The 21,040-nt window shown below is 42.5% G+C and overlaps 1 protein-coding gene and 2 non-coding genes across 3 annotated transcripts in view; 1 reads left to right on the top strand and 2 right to left on the bottom strand.

Moving 5' to 3' along the window:
* LOC132805702 (arf-GAP with GTPase, ANK repeat and PH domain-containing protein 1-like) overlaps positions 1-21,040 on the top strand; it is a 199,134-nt gene that overhangs the window by 111,259 nt on the left and 66,835 nt on the right. Inside the window, exons 3-5 of the mRNA XM_060820893.1 lie at positions 138-225; positions 15,043-15,128; positions 19,846-19,987. Coding sequence (XP_060676876.1) covers positions 138-225; positions 15,043-15,128; positions 19,846-19,987 — 316 coding nt within the window. The remainder of the gene's footprint in view (positions 1-137; positions 226-15,042; positions 15,129-19,845; positions 19,988-21,040) is intronic.
* LOC132805870 (U6 spliceosomal RNA) lies at positions 9,970-10,076 on the bottom strand. Its single transcript, XR_009640968.1, has one exon. It is a non-coding gene; the product is annotated as a U6 spliceosomal RNA (small nuclear RNA).
* Positions 10,718-10,824, bottom strand: LOC132805871 (U6 spliceosomal RNA). Its single transcript, XR_009640969.1, has one exon. It is a non-coding gene; the product is annotated as a U6 spliceosomal RNA (small nuclear RNA).

Genomic DNA, 21,040 nt, shown 5'->3' with positions numbered 1-21,040 from the left:
GCCTTTTCTAGGGAAAAGAACTCCAGCATTTTCAGGTTTTTATCACATTGTTTTGTCCTCTCAAAACTAGTCACATGCTTGTGAATGTACCAATTATGAACTAGAAGCTCTGTGATCTCATGATTTTTCTTTCACAGGGATTGGTTGGTAGTCTGTGCAGTGGGAAGTCTGCACTCGTACATCGATATCTGACTGGTACCTATGTCCATGATGAGTCTCCAGAAGGTGAGTGCCATAGTTCCTTGGAGTTTTTAATGCCTTCTAGCAATTCAGGGCACAACTGTAAATGCAAGCCATAATTAGGCTCTGTATTAAAGTGTGCAGGAGTAAATATTTTGAATGTTGCGAAAAGTGATTATTGCCTTCATTTTATTGAGTTTTATGTTGCAAAATTTGTTCAGTACAAAATGGCTTGAAATACAAGTCATATCATTGGTTTCTGCCTGCCCTGATTGTACCAAATAAGATCAGAAATTAGAAGAAACTTTTCTGCCATGGTAGAGGAGGACACTCCCAACTGTAGTTATCAAATGGACACTGATTAACTTCTTCAAAAGAGATCTGGATAACATAGTGTTTGCAACAGCTGATTTTGGGGTTAAGTGTAGACTGAAATGATACTCTTGATCTTTGGTTTTACGTTAAAACAGTACCCCTCCAGGTACTGTCTAACCCATTTTTACCGTTTTCTTTTTTTAAAAAAGTAGACTGAGATGATGGAGTACTGCATGGGACTTAATGGCTGTCTCACAGCTAGAGATGAAGGGATTAATGAAGTGAAGGAATTGGAATTGCTGAATATTCTGGAAATTGGTCCTATACATTAAGGAGGAGAAAGTGAGGTCTGCAGATGCTGGAGATCAAAGCTGAAAATGTGTTGCTGGAAAAGCGCAGCAGGTCAGGCAGCATCCAAGGAACAGGAAATTCAACGTTTCGGGCATAAGCCCTTCTTCAGGATTCCTGAAGAAGGGCTTATGCCCGAAACGTCGAATTTCCTGTTCCTTGGATGCTGCCTGACCTGCTGAGCTTTTCCAGCAACACAGTTTCAGCCCTATACATTATGGAATATTAATGGGACTTTTCCTCAGCAAGGTGAAGGAGTGGAACACTGTCTACGAAAGAATAAATTGTTCATGTCCTGTGAAAGAGAGCAAGCTTGATGAGCTGAAAAGCCATTCCCAATTTCCACTCAGCTCTGTGCATGCACACCTGGGCAGAAACCTGGAAGGTGCCATGAGAGCTGTACTGTATTAAGTGCTGTGTAGGTGCAGCCGCACAAAAAAGTTTACATATTACTGGGTATTGAAAAAACTGGCTTTGCACATCAATTAAATTGTACAGGGATTAATGGCCATTGCTCATTCCAGGCTTTCTTGTGTTCTTATGGCCAGTTGTGGATCTTCCTTGGGTGGAGCTCATCGGAAGATTTCTGTGGTATAATACTTCTGTCTTTAAACCAACTGATCTTCCAACTCAGCCATAAGCACAGCTGCAGGAGATCCACTAATACTTTAGCAAATCTTCCAAGCTCACTTACAAATTAAAACCTGTCAGTCTGAACATTTTAAGATTCTGTCCAGGGGAAGTCTCCAATTGGAGCTGTTCAAATTACCAAAAAAAAAGCCTGGATCTTGCTTTATTCGGAGTTCTGGTTTGTTTGGAGGCACTAGCTTTCGGAGCACTGCTCCTTCGTCGGGTAGTTGTGGAGCGGGACCGTGGGACACAGAATTTGTGGCAGGGGATTGCAGTGAGAGGGGATTCCGGGCGGCACGGTGGCACAGTGGTTAGCACTGCTGCCTCACAGCGCCAGAGACCCGGGTTCAATTACCGACTCAGGCGACTGACTGTGTGGAGTTTGCACGTTCTCCCCGTGTCTGCGTGGGTTTCCTCCGGGTGCTCCGGTTTTCTCCCACAGTCCAAAAGATGTGCGGGTCAGGTGAATTGGCCATGCTAAATTGCCCGTAGTGTTAGGTAAAGGGGTAAATGTAGGGGTATGGGTGGGTTGCGCTTCGGCGGGTCGGTGTGGACTTGTTGGGCCGAAGGGCCTGTTTCCACACTGTAAGTAATCTAATCTAAAAAAAAACTGGGAAGATGTATCGAACAAACTTAGCTTGTGAATGTGGGTTTGCTTGCTAAGCTGGAGGGTTCGTTTTCGGACGTTTCGTCACCTTGCTGGGTGGCATCATCAGGGAGCCTCACCGCAGGTTCACTGATGGGGTTGCCTAGTGTGGTGGCTGGGTGTCTGGGGGGGTCGAGCCTTCCAGCTCAGCGAGCAAACTTCCATCCAGAACCTCAACCTGCGCTACAAATCTTCTCAAAACTCACTAAAACCTAGATTGTTGTTTGGTCTTTCATCTTTTGGAATGGGTTGCAGATTTCGGTCCAATGGTGTGAAAATCCCAAAGTTTCTTTTGCGTCACATTCTTGAGATAACTTAAGGTTTTGTAGAAGGAGTGACATCTCAGCTCAGTCAGTGCATTGGAGGTGTGGGGTTGGAGTCTGTCTGTGTCCCAGTCTTGAGTCAGACTGGTTCTATTTTCAAAGTGGAATTTACAAAATATCACATGAATTGACTGCCTGCAGGTTGTGCATTGTTTGAGCAAAATAAAATGTATCTGCAAGTATACAGGGTGGCACGGTGGTTAGCACTGCTGCCTCACAGTGTCAGGGACCCAGGTTTGCTTCCAGCCTTGGGTGACTGTCTGTGTGGAGTTTGTACATTCTCCCTGTGTCTGCATGGGTTTACTCCAGTGCCCTAGTTTCCTTCCACAGTCCAAAGATACGCAGCTCTGGTGAATCGGCTATTCTAAATTGCCCATAGTGTTAGGTGCATTAGTCAGAGGGAAGTGGGTCTGGTTGGGTTACTCTTCGGTGGGTCAGTGTGGACTTGTTGGGCCAAAGGGCCTATTTCCACACTATAGGAAATCTAATCTTAAACTAAAGGAAATTGTTGTTCTGAGCAAAATATTAATGTTGTCAACTCCTGAAGCTTTCATTCCTGCCAGCCTGCCTTGCCTAGTCAAGTAGCCTTTTTTCCATCACCAACAAAGAAATTGGTGAGACAAATCTTTTACAACACCAAATACATTTTCTTTCTCCTGGGTTACTCACAGCGAAGTCCAGAAGAATAAGTTTTTGTTCTAAAAGGCTCTAAGACAATCCTGGAGGTTTGGCAACTCTAATTTACAATTGTCCTGAAATCTATCTCCCTTTCTTACTTTTTTAAACAGGAACTAAAGATGTCTTTTTAAAAATATCTAGCATATTAAAGGAATCCTGCTCAGTCACATGGAGAAGCATGTTTGTCAAATTAGCATTCATATGCATTTCCAGCAGCCATCTCTCCCCCTCTTCTCTCGCCCTCTCACTACCTCCACCAGAAAGAGAAAGGACTTTAACACCAATTGGCCAATGCAATGGCCCTAAATCCATCTGGTTCACTAACGCCCTGTAGGGAAGGAAACTGCCATCCTTACCTGGTCTGGCCTACATGTGACTCCAGGCCCACAGCCATGTGGTTGACACTTAACTGCCCTCTTGGCAGTTGGGGATGGGAAATAAATGCTGACCTTGCCAGTGACACTCTCATCCCATGAATGAATTTAAAAAAAGGAGGATGCAGTTTTGTGGTGGGCCAGTGGAGTCAACAAGATCCTGTAGCATTCTCAAACAGGAACAAGGGGAAACATTTTGAGGTTGTGTGTCTCAATAGTTGAGGGTTTTCTAAGGTCACATTGCTCAAAGAGTCCAATTGAGTTGGGGGATTGGAATCACCTGATCATAGAAAGATACAGTACAGAAAATGGCAATCTCTTAACATATGTCAATAATAAATCAAACTTAATTGTTCATCAGTTACATTTTGATATTCTCCAGGACGCCATTGCTCAGATGATTGAGTGCAAATGGCACCTGCTCCACCAATGGATCCTTTTACCAAATGCATCATTTCTTGAAGACTTCCAGGTCTTGAAATGTTGAAATCAAAGCATAACATATTAATGACCTGTGCATGATGTTCATGAAAAATCCATAGGGGAGCTTTTAGAATGAATGGTCCTCCTTCAGGTTGTTAAAGTGCACACTCACTCCATTATTGATGGCCCATTTATTGACAGGGTTAGCTCTGACAATGCCAGGCCAATTTGGTAAAGCACCCAGTGACACTACCATGGGAGATAACCAGCCCATGAATAAGCACAGTGGTCTTTCTGTAACGATAATGTCCTTTAATGCCAGAGAATGATTTCCTGATCACGTTGAACAATTGATTTGTATTGTTTTACTTCCTTGCAAACCAGTCTCTGATATATGGAAAGTACATTGATCCCCAGGTGAGGAGATTGGCAGATGAATTGTCCCACTTGTACATTGCCAGTAGAAAGCATGCTAAAATAGCTTAGATTGATATTCTGTCTCAATAATGTTTTCCTCCTCATGATTGAGAACTTGCCTGATTGACTATCATGAACTCATACCCACATCCTGGTACTTGGTAGCACAGGATGTGGCAGCAGGGTTGTTCACTTCTCTTGAAGTAACATCAGCTTCCATTTATCTTTAACTTTGTGTGTTCACTTTATAATTCTTGGTGCAAGTTCATGTCATTCACAAATTGTTCATAATGGAAATAACTTGAGAAATTCTCAGCATTATTTTCAAACTCCTGCTGCTAGCTAAGTTGATTCCTAAAAGTCTCTTGACAGCTAATGGTCTAATTTCCTGCAGGATGAGTTTTTGTTTTCTTCTAAGAATGTATTTCACTTCAACTAATTTTTTAAGTGCCATTTCCAGGGGTGCAGATTTATAGCAACTGAACAATTCAATTTGTTTTGTCACGTGGGATTTTGGAATTTCAGCCCATGTTTTGGAAATTGATTCTGGCTATTTATGTGAAAACTGCAAAGTGTTATGATCATATAATGGGAGAAAGAATTGGATCAGGGCAGTGTTAAAACATCATTCAATAGGCATATGTTTATAATGTCACTGCCCATACTAATCAAAGTGTCTCACCCTGTATAGCGTTGTACAGAATTATTTACACCAGATGTATCTTTGATTTGAATCTTGACTGCTACCAGTTACCATAGTGGGTTTGTACCAATCAGGGTCACAAATTGCAATGAGCTACATGACCAAATTGTTTGTCTGCCCTCTTTGGTGAGCATGGACGATTCCATGGTAAAACTTAAAAGAGCAGATGAGTGCTCTCCCATGTCTCAGCCAATATATGTATCTCTCAACAGGCACCTAATTATCACATGGAGGTTTGTGAGAACTTGCTGCAAGCAAATTGACTGCCATGCTTCCTAATTTATAATAGTCACTCACTTCAAAAAATGCTTAGTTGGAATGAAACTGGACAGGCCACTTGGCATCGACATTCACTGGAAATGATAACAGCAAGCTAAGCCCTGCTGACCCACTACCCCAGGAAGAAACACTAAAGGTGGCAATTTGCAAAATGTCCTCTGTGAGAAAAATGTCCACCACCAAGATTGGCTCAATAACTGCACTACTGACCGAACTGGACTTTTGCTCAAGGACATAGCTGACACACTGGGTCTGTGGCAGGTAGTGAGGGAATCAACAAGAGGGGAAAACATACTTGACCTCATCATCACCAATCTGCCCGCTGCAGATATATCTGCCAATGACAGTATTGGGTAAGGGTGACCACCGCACAGTCCTTGTGGAGACAAGGTCCTGAGTTCACATTAAGAGTACTCTTCATTGTTTTGTGTGGCACCATGCCAAGTGGAATAGATCTTGAACTGGTCTAGCAACTCAAGACTGGACATCCATGAGATGCTGTAGGCCATCACCCGCAGTAGAATTGTACTCCAACCCAATCTACAATCTCATAGCCTGGCATATCCCCCACTTAGCCATTACCATCCAGTCTGGGGATCACTACTGGTTCAGGAGGGCATGCTAGAAGTATGACCTAAAAGTGAGAATGGTAAAGCTACAACAGTGGAGTACTTGCATGCTATACAACATGAACGACAAGTGATAGATAGAGCTAAGTGATTTCAACAACCAATGGATCAGATTTAAGCTCTGCAGTCCTGCCACATTCAGCTGTGAATGGTGGTGGACAATTAAACAATTCACCAGAGGAGAAGCTTTCACAAATATCCCCATCCTCAATGACTGGGGAGCCCAGTACATTGTTATACACAAGAAGATAACTGTTTTTGTAGAGTCCATGTCCACAGTTTCACTGAGACCTTTATTTCAGTTAACCATACTCCATAAAACTCACTCTCCCAATTCATCCTTAACTAATATATCTGTTATCTAAGGGCTGTTGTGGTGCAGTGACAGTCTCCCTGCCTCTGCGCCAGGAGGCCAGGGTTCAAGTCCCACCTGCTCAAGCAGTGTGTAATAATATCTCTGAATAGGTTGATGAAAATATATCTCTCTCCATCGCCTGCTCCCTTGTTCTGTTCAGTCAACTTGCTTCAGACCTTGTAAGATGGGCACACACATCATTGCAAAAGTTAAAGTTGAAGCATTTGCCACAATCTTCAGCCAGAAGTATTGAGTGGTTGATCCATCTTGGTCTCCTCCAGAAGTCCCCAGCATCTCAGGTGCTGATCTTTAACCAATTAAATTCACTCCATATGATAAAAAGAAACAGCCGAAGGCACTGAACACTGCAAAGGCTATGGACCTAGGCAATATTTCAGCAATAGGACTGAAGACTTGAGCTCCAGAACTTGCTGAGCCCCTAGCCAAGGTGTTTCAGTGCAACTACAACACTGGCATCTACCTGTAATGCGAACGTTGCCCAGGTATGCCCTGCACACAAAATGCAAGAAAAACCTGATCCAACCCAACTATTATTGCCCCATCAGACTACTCTCCATCATCAGCAAAGTGATGGAAGGGGGTCATCAACAGTGCCATCCAGAAGCACTTGCTTAACAATAACCTATTCACTGATATTCAGTTTGGGTGTCCACCAGTTTCCTGATCATATTACAGCCTTTGTTCAATCAAGAGAGCTAAATCCAGAGGTGAAATGGAATGATTGCCTTTGGCATCAATGCTACATTTGACTGGGTGTGGCATCAAAGAGCCCTAGCAAAACTGAAATCAATGGGAATCAGGGAGCAAACTCTCTACTGGTGAGAGTCATATCTCGCCCAATGGAAAATGATTGTGGTTGTTGAAGTTCCGTCATCTCAGCTCCAGGACATCTTTGCAGGAGTTCCATAGGGTAGTGTGGTAGGCCCAAACACCTTCAGCTGCTTCATCAATGAACATCCTTCCATCATAAGATCAGAAGTGAGATGTTCACACAATGTTTAGCACCATTTGCAACTCCTTAAATACTGAAGCAATCCATGTCCAAATGCAGCAAGTCGCAGACAATATCCAGGCTTAGGGTGATAATTGGCAAATAATATTCAAGCCACATAAGTCCCAAGAAATGACCACCTCTAACAATATGGAATCCAACCATTACCCCTTGACATTCAATGGCATTACCATCACTGAACATTTCACTGTCAACATCCTGGGGATTACCATTGACCAGAAACTGAACTGGACAAGTCAAGTAAGTACTGTAGCTACAAGTACAGGTCAAAGGCGAAGGATACTGTGGTGAGTAACTCCCCTCCTGACCCCCCACAGCCATCTACAAGACACAAGTTAGGAGTGTAATGGAATACTCCTCACTTGCCTGGATTGGTGCAGCTCCAACAACACTCAAGAAGCTTGACACCATCCAGGATAAAACAGCCCACTTGATTGGCCCCACATCCACAAACATCCACCACTGACGCTCAGTAGCAGCAGTGTGTATCATCTACAAGATGCACTGCAGTAATTCACCAAAACTCCTCAGACAACACCTTTTAAACCCACTACCATATAGAAGGACAAGGGCAGCAGATACATGAGAATATCACTTCCTGCAAGTTCCCCTCCAAGCCACTCACCATCCTGACTTGGAAGTATATTGCCATCCCTTCAGTATTGTTGGGTCAAAATCCTGGAACATCAGAAATGACGACAGAAAGAACAATTATTTAAAGTGGCTCTGAGTAATGTAAAGGGCTTATTAAATATGATCAATGGAGATATTTTAAAAGGAGGCCTAATGGAGTTACAAGCAAAGTTCACAGTTAATGTGCATTGAGTATTTCTTTTTTATTTTTTATTGTTGGAAAAATCAAGTGAAATTTTCCCCGCTTATAAAGTGAACATTGATTTTTCAGAAAGACTGCTTCACTTCCGCAGGATGCGGTTAAACAGGCTCACGCCATGCTCTTGACAGGATGTGGTCCCATTGCAGCAATCGTCTGTAGCCCAACTCTTTGATATGTACCTAGTTGTTTCAGGGCTTTATTTTTAGCATGGCCAGCATGGATGCTTTCTATCAAACAGTGACAGTTTTAACATTTTATTTAACTCCCACAAAGTCACTCAAAATTGTTGTGATCATGTCAATCTATTTTGTGAAACAAAGGTTTTTTTTATTTTGAAAGAAACATCAGAAAAATCATGGATCATTTTAATTATTCAGTGTGGAATTTAAATTTTTCACGCGAGGTAAAAATACTGCATTAGCAGATCCCCACCAGTTAGCTGCTGCACCATTACCTCTAGAGGTTTTTGACTCTCTTCCTCACCTATGTTCAGTCCTTGGCTACATCATCTGTAGACATGGGGTCAAATTCCACTCTATATGTGCTGACAATACCCAGTTCTCCCTTTCCATCACCTAGTTTGAGCCTCCACTGTCTGTGTTTTCTTAGGCTGCTGTTTGATGTCCTGTCTTGCATGAGTTCCAACTTCCTCCAGCTAAAGCCTTAGTTGACGTCAGCCAGTGTCTTTGATCTATGCCCCAATCTCCATGTACCCCTGCCAAGAACTCTCTTCCCCTACACTGGCCACTGTCTCGGTTAACCCAGACTGTTTACAATGTTGGCGTCCCACTCAATCCAAAGCTGAATTTCTGACTGCATATTCTCTCTATCACAAAGAACTACTGCTACCTTCAAAATATCACCTGCTTCCAACCCTACCTTGCCAATTTGCCACTAAAACTCTCATCCATACATTCTGGGTGTAATTCTATGCTCCACCTGAGTAAACCTCCACTCACCCAAATCTTTTTTGCTGTGTATTCCAACCAAACCAGGTCCCCTTATTCATCCTTGGTTTTGCTTGCTCAATTTTGACTCAAAGACTATTTAAACAGTGAGAATTTTAAATCTCAACATGGTCTCACTGTCTCTATCTCTCTAACCTCTTCCTGCCTATTCAACCTGTAACCCAAACCTGCTATTCCTCTAACTCTGGCCTCTTGAGCAATTCTCCCCATGCTCCACCATTGGTGACTATGCATTCAACTGCTGGGCGTCAAACTCTGGAATTTCTTCCATAAAACCCTTCACCTCTCTACCTCTCTCCTTCTTTAAGACCAGCTTTAAAACCAGTTGAAATAACTCCACAGAGACTGGTATCCCGTCACCAAGTCACCCTTTATTTACACATGCACAGTACTTGACACTGGTCCAGCTTCCTCAGAGTCAGCTCTCAGAGTGAAAAGGATGTCTGACACTCCTCTTTTTTTTTAATTTCTTTTTTTTTCGCGAACAGAACCCCCTGACACTCCTGTTTCTTTTTCGGTAGTGCTTATTTTTCCCCAGCACCCATGTTTCGTGTGTGCAGATGTGAGACCAGAGAAAGACACAAGGTGTACAAATCTTTATCCAATTCCCACCACCAGGAAGAAAGGAAGCACCCGAGTGGCCAGTGACAAGCAGTGCCCTTCACATCAAAGGGCAATGCTGTGTGATCAAACAGTGAAGGGGAGGGCAGGGACTAAATCAAAATAGCGTTGGAGGGGGAAATAATACACCACTCCCTGTGGCGCCCATCTATCCCTGAACAACTCAAGGGTGTTGGTGAACACCGCGTGCCCCTTCTCCAGAGACACCCAGACTAAATATGGAACACTTCACGAATTTGCGTGTCATCCTTGCGCATAGGCCATGCTAATCTTCTCTGTATCGTTCCAATTTTAGTATATGTGCTGCCGAAGTGAGCACTCCTCTTTATTTATTTATTTTTAAACACAGCTTCAATTTGCCAAAAAAAGCCAGAAAACAAACCATCTCACTAAACAAAAGAACTTCGAAATAAAACTCCTCCTTACTGCAAAGAAACCAACAACAACAAAAAAAATCAGTCTCCTCTTCCCTTGAGAGAGCAGAGTTCTTCCCTTCACTCCACACTGAGCCAGCTCCCTCAGAGCTAGCTCTCAGAGTTAGCAGAATGTCTGACACTCCTTTTTTTTGTGAACAGAACCCCAATACTCCCCTTTTTTTGTTTTGTTTTGTTTTTTTTTGCTTAATTACCCCCACACTGCCACCTAACTGCGGTGGTGCTTATTTTTTGCCCAGCACCCATGTTGTGTGTGTGTAGGTGTGAGACACAGTGAGAGACACAAGGTGCACAGATCTTTTTCAATTTCCACCACCAGGAAGAAAGGAAACACCCGAGTGGCCAGTGACAAGCAGTGCCCTTCACATCAAAGGGCAATGCTGTGTGATCAAACAGTGAAGGGGAGGGCAGGGATTAAACCAAAATAGAGTTGGAGGGGGAAATAATGCACTCGGCACCCACCTCTCCCTGAACAGCACAAGGGTGTTGGTGGACACCACGTGCTCCCTCTCCAAAGACACCTGGGCTAAATATGGAACGCTTCACGAATTTGCGTGTCATCCTTGTGCAGGGGCCATGCTAACCTTCTCTGTATCGTTCCAACTTTAGTATATGTGCTGCCGAAGTGAGAACTCCTCTTTATATCTATCAGCCAGAGCTCCCTGGTTGGATCAGGTTAACTGCCCCAGTCAGGGAACTCATTTTCTATGAGGTCCACTTGGCTGACCTTGTTACAATCACTACACAATTATCTCTCTTAAGCTTTTTGGTATCTCCACCTAAATATTTCCTCCATGGCTTGATGGCCATTTTCTTTTGATAATACCTCCATGAATCATTTTGGCAAGTGTTTCTCTATTAAAGCTGCCATATGAATGCAAGTTGCTACTTTCAGAGATAAATCTTTGTTACTTGGCTCTGGTTGTGATGTAGAATGTCATTGTGATCATTTTGAAAAGATAACTCTGCAGCCTGTTTATAAATGTTCAAAGTTTGGGAGAAGATTTGTAGCTCGGGTGCTCGTTGTTGTGGTTCTGTTCGCTGAGCTGGGAGTTTTTGTTGCAAACGTTTCGTCCCCTGTCTAGGTGACATCCTCAGTGCTTGGGAGCCTCCTGTGAAGCGCTTCTGTGCTGATTCCTCCGGCATTTATATCAGCACAGAAGCGCTTCACAGGAGGCTCCCAAGCACTGAGGATGTCACCTAGAAAAGGGACGAAATGTTTATAAATGTATATATTTTGAAACTGCAGATATTTTCACAGCCATTTAATGGAAACTGTTAATATAAAATTGTACATCATGTGAGGATGAAGGCAGAGCTCAGTGGGTAAGTGCACCACCTTGTGTTGTACTGAGCTATACCTGGAAGGATATGAATTGGTTGTGCTGTGTTTGCTGGCCCTCGAATGATGCATGAAAATTAGTGTTAGTTGAGAGGGCAACAATTAGTCAAAGATTTCAGCCCTGACCACAGCTAGAAAGTGGCTCTTGTAGTGCAGTATTAATGGGAAAGAAGACTGGGTTTGTGTCCCATCTGCTCCAGAGGTGTGTCATAACATCTCTGAACAGGGCGATTAGGAAAGAAATATCCAGTTGAGGACAGAAAGGGCTCCTTTGATGCAGTGATATTGTCTCTATCTCTGAGCTTAGTGGCCCAAGTTCAAGTCCCACCTGCTCCAGAAGTGTGTCATAACATCTCTGAGTATGTTATTAGATAAAAATCCGAATTCTTGGTCCAGGTGGAGGGCTCATGTGGTGTATTGGTAGAGTCCCTACCTCTGGGCTAGGAAATCTGAGTTCACATTCCACCCGCTCCAAAAATGTGTAATCATATCTCTGTTAATGGTTGATTAGAAAATATTTAAATGAGGATCAGTTTCCTACCTCTGAGCCAGAAGGACTAGATTCAAGGCCTTCTGCTCCAGAGGTGAGTCAAAGTATCTGGATGAGGGCAGGAATGGCCATGTGCATATGATGTTTCCCATGATCAAAAACCTTTTCACGCCTAGCAGTCTAAATTCACATGTGAAGGACAGCCACTTGAGCAAAGTAACAGAGGGTGTTGAATAAGTTTTTTTACACTAGGTGCCTGATACACATGTGGAAAGCCCTATCATTTTTAATAATCTGCAAATCAAGCTGCTGAGAAACCAGAGATTCTGTTTGCCTCATAGGGACACCACGACTTACCTAACCAAACACCTAACCACATTTGTACTTTCTCATTGTTAGTTCAGTAAAATTACTTTGCCAGATAGGTTGTTGGCTTCTCACTGAATCAGATTATATAAAATCCATTTGGCTCACCACACTGGTGGCAGGTCTCCTGATGCTACCCATTTGAATTCCATTTCTCTGTTCTTTCCTCAAGTCTTTTCATACTTTTTATTTCTTAATACCCATTGAATTTTTATTTCCATCCCCCTCCAAAAGTGGGGCGGTTCACTGCTCGCTCATTTGAAATTTAAATTTATGCAGTACAGTTAATAGGTTCAGAATGTGTTAAAAATGCTTTTGAAATACTATAGAAGTTTAAATGTACATCATAACTGATGCAATGTATAGAAACTGTTGGCCAATTTGTTCATAGAAGACCCTACAGACAGCAGTGAGACAAATGACCAGTTGACCTGATAGCATTATGGTAATGCTAAGGTGTGTGAAAATTACTTAATTCAGTTACTTATTAAGAAATCTCACAGACAATGAAATACTTAAACAATTACTTAAACTTTATTGCGTGTAGCAACCAAAATAAGACCACTCAAGTAAGCAAGTTAAACCTCACAACCCAACTTGGCTACTACTGGATTAATGGTGGATTTCAACTACAATTCCAACCAACAGCGTCTGTTTTTGGCTGTGTCCAGGGTTCGATCCTTATGTAGTGTTTTTCTCTGGAGTTCTGCTACTGAAGAATCCTGGAGTTGAATTCCTATAGTATTTTCTGTCTTTCAAGTTTATTGTGTGACATTATTGATGATCCTTTCCACTCTTTCATCCACAATATTGCAAGTCTGCAGCTTGGTTTCTTAGAAGTAGCTTCCCTGTTCCTTGTCACATTTGGCATTGACTGCCTGTTTGAAGACACAACTGTCCTGCAATTAACTCCTTAAATTCTTCTGCAGGGCAATCGTTTGACCTGGTGGCATGAGGCATCTCGTTATCCAGCAGTTGTTGAAACAGTTTAGTTTATGTAGCTTCAACTCCTTCTTTTTCCAGACATGGCTAATTGCTTTCAATTCCTGTGTAACAATTTGTCCTTATCCCTTAACAGTTTATTCCAAACAGAGTTGCTGCTGATTCTTTTAATCCATGATCAGTTAATAAAGTTCTGAAGTTTACATTATCTCAAAAGGTAGACAGTTAAAAGATAACTGTTGACTTGGGAAAGGAGAACTTTGCCTGCCCTTCTTCAAGTAGTGTCAAGGGATATTCTCCATTCTCCTAAGAGATCAGTTAGAGCCTTGGTTTAATGTCTTATCTGAAAGATGACATCTCTGACATTGCAGAACTCCCACAGTACTGTTGTGGGAAGGTCTGTCTACATTATGTGCTTGAACCCTGAAGGTTTTCTTTTATTACTCAGTCATGGGATATGGGCACTGCTGCAAAAGCCAAAACAGTGGAAACTCGATTATCCGAACGTGATGGGCGGGCACTATTTCGTTCGGATAATTGATTATTCGGAAAATCAATTAAATGCCTTTCCTCTGGGGCTTGGAGTTTTAAAATCTGATCCCTATTCAGGAGACTGCAGCAGCACAAAGCGCGCGAGCCCCCGCCCCCATCCAACCCCGTCCACCCCCACCCCTCTGCAGGGTGCACACCAACGACACACCAACTGCACACCAACAACAAGACTGCTGCTGCTTTTGTGGGGTCAGTCTCCAAATAGCGCACAGATATACATACACACACACACACACATACACAATGTTTTACTGCAAATTTTTGACAGGCTCCATGTTTGCCCTATACAGGACAATGTTGGAGAGATTATTCCTGGGAAATGGGGGGGTAGGGTGTTGGTTAGGGTATACCCCTTTGTAGAACTCCAGGGAAAATGTGGTGCGAGAGAGAGGGCGGGAGGTTAGTCATTTGGAGACGATGCCTATTTAATCACTGCAAACAAAAGACGCAATCACTGCTGGAAACACGCCTTTGATGTAGTGTTTCTATTGGGATCTCGAGATCTCCTTCTGATAATCCGATTTTCAGATAATTGGTATTCGAATAATCGAGTTTCCTCTGTATATATTGCTCATGAGAAGGTGGTGGTGTTCCACCATTCTGGAGTATAACAGATTGGCTTGTTGGGTCATTTAGAAGGGCAGTTAAGAGTTAGCCAGATTGCTATGGTCTGGATCACATGAGGCCAGACCAAGCAAGGACAGCAGATTTCCATCCCTAAAGGATACAAGTGAACCAGATGAGGTATTACAAGAATCTGGTTGTTTCATGGTCACCGATACCAGATTTATTGAATTTACATGAAATACCCTTGCTGCTCTGATGGGATTTGAATCTGTAGATCATTAGTTCAGGCAGCTCAGTAATTGATTCAGTAACATTACCATTATGTCTCCTACCCTTATGTTTTTTGACTTGATGGCAAGAGTGCTACCCACTGGATGACGTCATTGGAGGGCTGAAATACATGTTGAGGAATGGCATCACACATCACCGAGTTTTAGAGGTCATCTAACTTCTGTTTTTGAGTACAACCAGTGGACTTAGACCATAAGCCATAGGATCAAGTGTTTATTTGCAGAAAACTTGAAGCAGTTTATTTTTTTTAAAAGTCTATTTGTTTGAAGAATTTATTGTGTATGCACTATGTCTCTGCCAGGTGGTCGATACAAAAAGGAAATCAATGTCAATGGTCAGAGCCATTTGCTGCTGATCAGGGATGAAGGAGGTCCTCCAGATGCACAGGTACGTGTCTGACACAGCTATTGAAAGCGAGGCATATTGATCTACATGAGGGAGAGATTAGCCTTACCATAATCAGCTTCTCATGAAAAAAGATATAAGTAGGGTTGGCTGGAGTCATTATACACACAGACTTTAATCATTGAACCTCAGGCTGTCTGAGAGTTTCCATATCAAAAGTAAATTGTTTCCCATGCAATACCATGACAATGTGAGGTGGGCTGAGAAAATAAAACTGACAAATAAGGATCACCAGACATTTAAGTTTGTGTTGTAACATCTGTGATGTAAAACTAAGCAGAATGTTCTGACGTACAGCTACTGTCTGTCTATGAATTGTTGGCTGTGGACCAGTTGATAATATTATTTTCCTTGGAGTCACAAGGTTCCAGGTACAAGTCCCACTCGATTGTGAGCATCAACTCAAGGTTAACACTTCAGTGCAGCACTGAGGGAGCACTGCATTGACAGAGAGGGCTGCTTAGACAGTAAACTAAGGCCCTGTTTGCCATCCTTAGGTGGATGTAAAGGATCCTATTTTGAAGAAGTGTTCATTCACTGTCACTCGGTCAAAATTCCAGAACTGTCTTCCTACACCTGTCTCTACACTCCAACGACTGCAGTGGTTCAAGAAGGTGGCACACACTACCTTCTCCAGGGTAATTAGGGATGGGCAGTCAATAATGACTGAGCCAGCAACTCCCACATTCCATGAATGAATTCAAAAAAGACTCGGATAATTTTACCCCATGTCCCAACTAATGTTTATCCTCCAGTCAACATCATAAAAAATAGATTATTGGGTCGTTATCAATTTGATGTTTGTGATCATTTTTTGGCTGCTGCATTGCTTACATTACAACAGAGACTACATTTTCAAAGCAGTGCTTTGAAAAGTCTGGTATTGTGAAAAGTGCTTTATATATACAAGTTCTTTTCTTGATGGTTATTCTCAATCAGGAGGCAGTGGGAAGGATGATTTATTTCAGCAAGGTTGTCTTCTGATAGCAATTATCCTCTGACATAAATTTGATATCTGATGAATGGCAAATGGAGGACAGAGTCCACATCTTGCCTGTAATGTCCAGCGTGGTTGAATAGCCTGCTACAATTAAATACACACATGAGAAATGGCCATTCAGAAAAGGTGCCAGGCAGTGTTGGGACTAGATCCCAGGAAGAAGGCAACACAGTGGCTCCGTGGTAGCACTGTTGCCTCACAGTACCGGGAATTTGGGTTTGATTTCAACCTCAGGCAATGGTCTGTGTGGAACTGCACATTCTCCCTGCGTCTGTGTAGGTTTCCTCTGGGTGCGCTGGTTTCCCCCCACAGTCCAAAGATGTGCAGGCTAGGTGGATTGGCCATGGGAAATTGTCCGTAGTGTGTAGGCTAGGTGGGTTAGCCATCATGAACGCAAGGTTACAGGGGTGGGCCTGAGTGGGATGCTCTTTAGAGGGTTGATGTGGATTCGATGGGCTGAATGGCCTGCTTGTATACTGTAGGGATCCTATGATTCAGGAGAGTGGGGCAGTAAATTACAGGCATGGAAGTTGAGTAGGATGTGAGACGTTGAACTGAATCAAACCAAAGGGAGCATTTTCAAACTGAAAAAGCAATTAACTTCACAGATTCTTGCACAAAATCCGTGTTTGGGGGAGAGGATGCAGAATTCAAATATACACCGAAAATATTGGCCTCAGGCATTGTGACAATTAGGCCTCATGCCTCATTAGCAGTCACCGATTTTCTGATGAATGCAAATCAGTGGGTCCTATTGCAGTTTGTTGGTCAGGTTCTCACGGATTCTGGCTAGTTCCAGCCATGGTTCCTGCATGTTTTATTTCTGGTGGGGTGGGGGTGTGGTGAAGGGGGTGTTCCCAGAGAAGAGATTTCCATATCATTTTCATAGAACAGGGAGGACTAGGAATGGGGATAGCTCAGTGCTCTAATGTAATAGCTCACACATGTATGGGAATTAAAATGTACTCCCTGACCCTGTGCTAATTTAAAACAGTTAAAATAAAGGTTCCTGATATTGAATTTCCTGCCCACTGTGTTTCTTTGTCTCTTGGAAGAAAAGATTTTATTATAAACTATTTCGAACCTTTTTTTTCCCTCCAGTGGTTTGAATAAAGGAAGTATTAAAATTTTAAATACCATTAAATGTTTGAACTTGTCTGGCTTCAAATTCCCACAGGCATGTTAAGCTGTTACATTAATATAGTGCTGATTGATGGGCTGTACTCCACTTTTATAATGGGTCCATTTTCCACAATAAAAGCACTCTGCCATTGAACAATCGACAAGCTATCATAGCCTGGCATAATAGTTAAAAGATCAGTTATTGTGCCTCATAATTATTTATATACAACAATTTGATTTATTATGGACTGTGTGGAAATTTTCCTCTGCTTGGCAGATTTCAGGGATAGCTTGAGCCTGAAGCCAACCTGCCATGGTACAAACAAATGATTGAGACAGACCAAAGTAGTTAGTTAAATAGGAATTGCCTCCTGGACACAGCTCAGTTGCATGCTTTGTGATTTTTTTTACACCTGGAGTACCAAACAGGGGAGACACTGAAGCTTAGTCATTCTTCCTTTGATCCTTTTGTTCCGCCATTCTTGCCATTACTATTGTGGAATATTACAGCACAAAGACTGTTGGGTCCATTTTTGATCGGTGCTGTTGATTCTGCTTGCACCATCCTATCTGGCATTACAAAACTACCTGTCACCTATCAACAGTTAGGAATACTATAAGTTATCGGCCCCATATCTTTTTTTTTATTCATTGACGGGATGAGGGCATCACTGGCTAGGCTAGCATTTATTGCCCATCCCAGAGGGTAGTTAAGAATCAATCTAACTGCTGGAGTCAAATGTAGGCCAGACCAGGTAAGGATGGCAGTTAGATTAGTCAACCAGATGGGTATTTCTTGACAATTGACAATGGATTCATGGTCATCATTAGACTCTTAATTCCAGATTTTTATTGAATTCAAATTCTACCAGCTGCCATGTCAGGATTTGAACCTGGGTCCCCTGAACATTACCTGGATCTCTGGTCCAGCAGTAATACGGCTCCCTATCTGCACTTATAGTAGCAATATTCAAGCGGTTCACAGTTCCAGCATATCATCAATATTTCTAACTTCTCTGTAGTAAACAGCAGGATTGGAACATCTACTCACCATTTTCCTATTGTTTCAGTTTTCTTTCTTTCTATTTTTAAGTAAATGATCTGTGCTTCTTTCAGATAGCAGTTCTGTGATCTGTTCCTGAGCCCTACATATTTCTGTCTGGTTATAGCAATTCCAGTCATAAGCATGTTACACATATAGAATTAACAGGACTTATTTTCACTCACCCATAGCTTCCAGTTATTTTTCCTCACCTCCCTGGGACAGGGAGCATTTCAGTGGGCATTCATTATCTTACTGAAATGCCTTAACACAAATATCAATAAACAAATTATTTGACGATACAGGGCATTATAGCTAAGTCAAGGTATATTTTCATCTGACATGCATATAAATGAGGGAGTCAGTTAGTTTAGTTGGCTAATTTGAATGACACTAACAGCTTAGGTTCAATTCCTGTACCAGCTGAGGGCACCATGATATCTCCACATTTCTAACCTCGCCCTTCATTTGAGACATGATTACCTTCAAGTTCAGTTGAGCACCAGTCACTTCTTTTTAATAAGAGAGTATCCTATGGCCCTCTGGGACTCTCGATTAACTGACGTGTGCTTCCATTGGTTGCCATGGATTTGCAATGAGGAACTAAAAACGTCCAACTGTATACTGGATTGGAGAAAGTGAGGACGACAGATGCTGGAGATCAGAGTCGAGAGTGTGGTGCTGGAATGACACAGCAGGTCAGGCAGCATCCGACGAGCAGGAGAATCAACGTTTCAGGCATAAGCCCTTCAAGAACTTCTTCAAGGTAGGCATCCCTGATGAAGGACTGTATACTGGATATCTTGTTTTACCAAGCCAGCTGAGCTACCATGAAGGACTCTCCTTCTCAACCTCTCCTCTCACCTGAGGTGGTGACCCTCTGGTTAAACCACCACTAGTCATCTCTGTGGTGAAAGAGCAGCTTATGGTCTGGTAAGATTATGGAAACTTTATTTTTACTTTATTTCATTGAAATCATGACTGAAAAGAAGAACATTCAATCCATTACACCTGTGCTGGTGCTCACTCATCAGCTGGAGCAGCCAACTTTGAATTCCACGAGACAACACTTTCATTAGATATTACCCCTGAACTGGGAGGCCTGGGTTCAAGTCCCACCTGCTTCAGAGATGTGTAATCATATCTCTGAACAGGTTGATTTGAAAAATAGTTTAGTAAAAAAAATAGACTAGTAATCCACTACCCCAGGATAATGTTCTCTGAAATCCCACCATGGCAAAGGTAAAACTTAAATTCCATAAATATCTGGAATTAAAAACTAGCTTAATGATAATTACAAAACCATTGTCAATTGTTGTTAAAACCCACCTGGTTTACTAATATCCTTTAGGGAAGAAAATCTACCATCCTTACTCAACTAGCTTATGATTGACTCCAGATCCACAGTAATGTAGGTGACTCTTAACTTCTCTCTGAAACAGCCCTAGCAAGACATTCAATTCAAGGGAAGTAAGTGATGGCAACAGATGCCCAATTCTGCAATTTTTAAAATTATTCAATTTTTTCCCTTACAGTTTTCAACCTGGGTGGACGCTGTTATATTTGTCTTCAGCTTGGAAAATGAGAAGAGCTTTGAGGCCATTTACAATTACTACACCAGACTCGCGAGCTACCGGAATACAGCTGAGATTGCTGTGATGCTGGTGGGATCACAGGGTAAGTAAATTGTTAGCGCTGCTCCATCTCTGTCATATCTCAGTGCTGGTTGCTCTTTAGGGAAATTAGGGTAGGGAGGGAAATTCTTTAACTGATGGAGGAGTGGTTAGGGAAAACAAAAGGAGCCTTCTTCCAGCTTGCTGTCCCTACTTACAAGGTCTGACATTTCAAAGCCTTTTCCTGCTCCCCAAACCAGTGGGGTTCCCATTGGATTTCAATCTTTATATGTCAATGTTATCACTGGCTCCTGGCTGCTATTTTATCAAATAACTCCACAGAGGCCAGTATCCTGATAACAATTCACCCTTTATTTACATGCGGAGAGTCCTTGACATTCTTCCAGCTCCCTCAGTGCCAGCTCTCAGAGTGAACACTACACTGACACCCCTGTTCTTAACTGTCAGCCAGGGCTCACTGATTGGACCAGATTAACAACCCCAGTCAAGAGGACCATCTGGCAGACCTCCTTACACTCTCTATATTTTAATGTTTCATTTTCTGAGTTGGGAGGTCATTACAGTTTCGCCCTCAGGGAAAGTTAAGTAATAAAGGGACTGGGACCAGAAATGGCTATTCAAAACAAGCTTATTTTCATTCTATTTTGTGGCCAGGCACAGCAGAAGTCTAGGCCCCACAAGAAAAGCTGAGCTCTCTCCTGCTCTGGAGTGACCCTGCCTCTTCGGTCTGCTCCCATAAGACTCCATCTCAGAGCCCCTCCCCTCTTCCCCGATATGTTGTGGGCATCTCCTTCCCACTTATCTGGGCAGGACGTGAATCAGCAATAAGTTAGTAAGGTCCGTTTTCTGCTGTGGTGAGTGAGTTTCTAAATAATTCAAAAGCAAATGTACTGCCGATATTGGAAACCTGAAATAAAAGCAGAAAATGCTGGAAACACTCAGCAGGCCAGGCAGCCTCTACAAAGAGAGGAGCAAGAGTTTAATTCAGGTTCATAACTTCTGACTTCACAGGTAATGTAGGTCACACTTTCCAAAGCACTTCCTCTGTTTCAAGTGAACTCACCTGTCCAGAAATGGGGTCAGGGCTGAGATATCT

Source organism: Hemiscyllium ocellatum, chromosome X (genome assembly GCF_020745735.1).
Source record: "Hemiscyllium ocellatum isolate sHemOce1 chromosome X, sHemOce1.pat.X.cur, whole genome shotgun sequence".
Taxonomy (NCBI): Eukaryota; Metazoa; Chordata; class Chondrichthyes; order Orectolobiformes; family Hemiscylliidae; genus Hemiscyllium; species Hemiscyllium ocellatum.
Note: the sequence above shows the minus strand (reverse complement) of the source record. Positions and strands in the feature narration are given on the sequence as shown.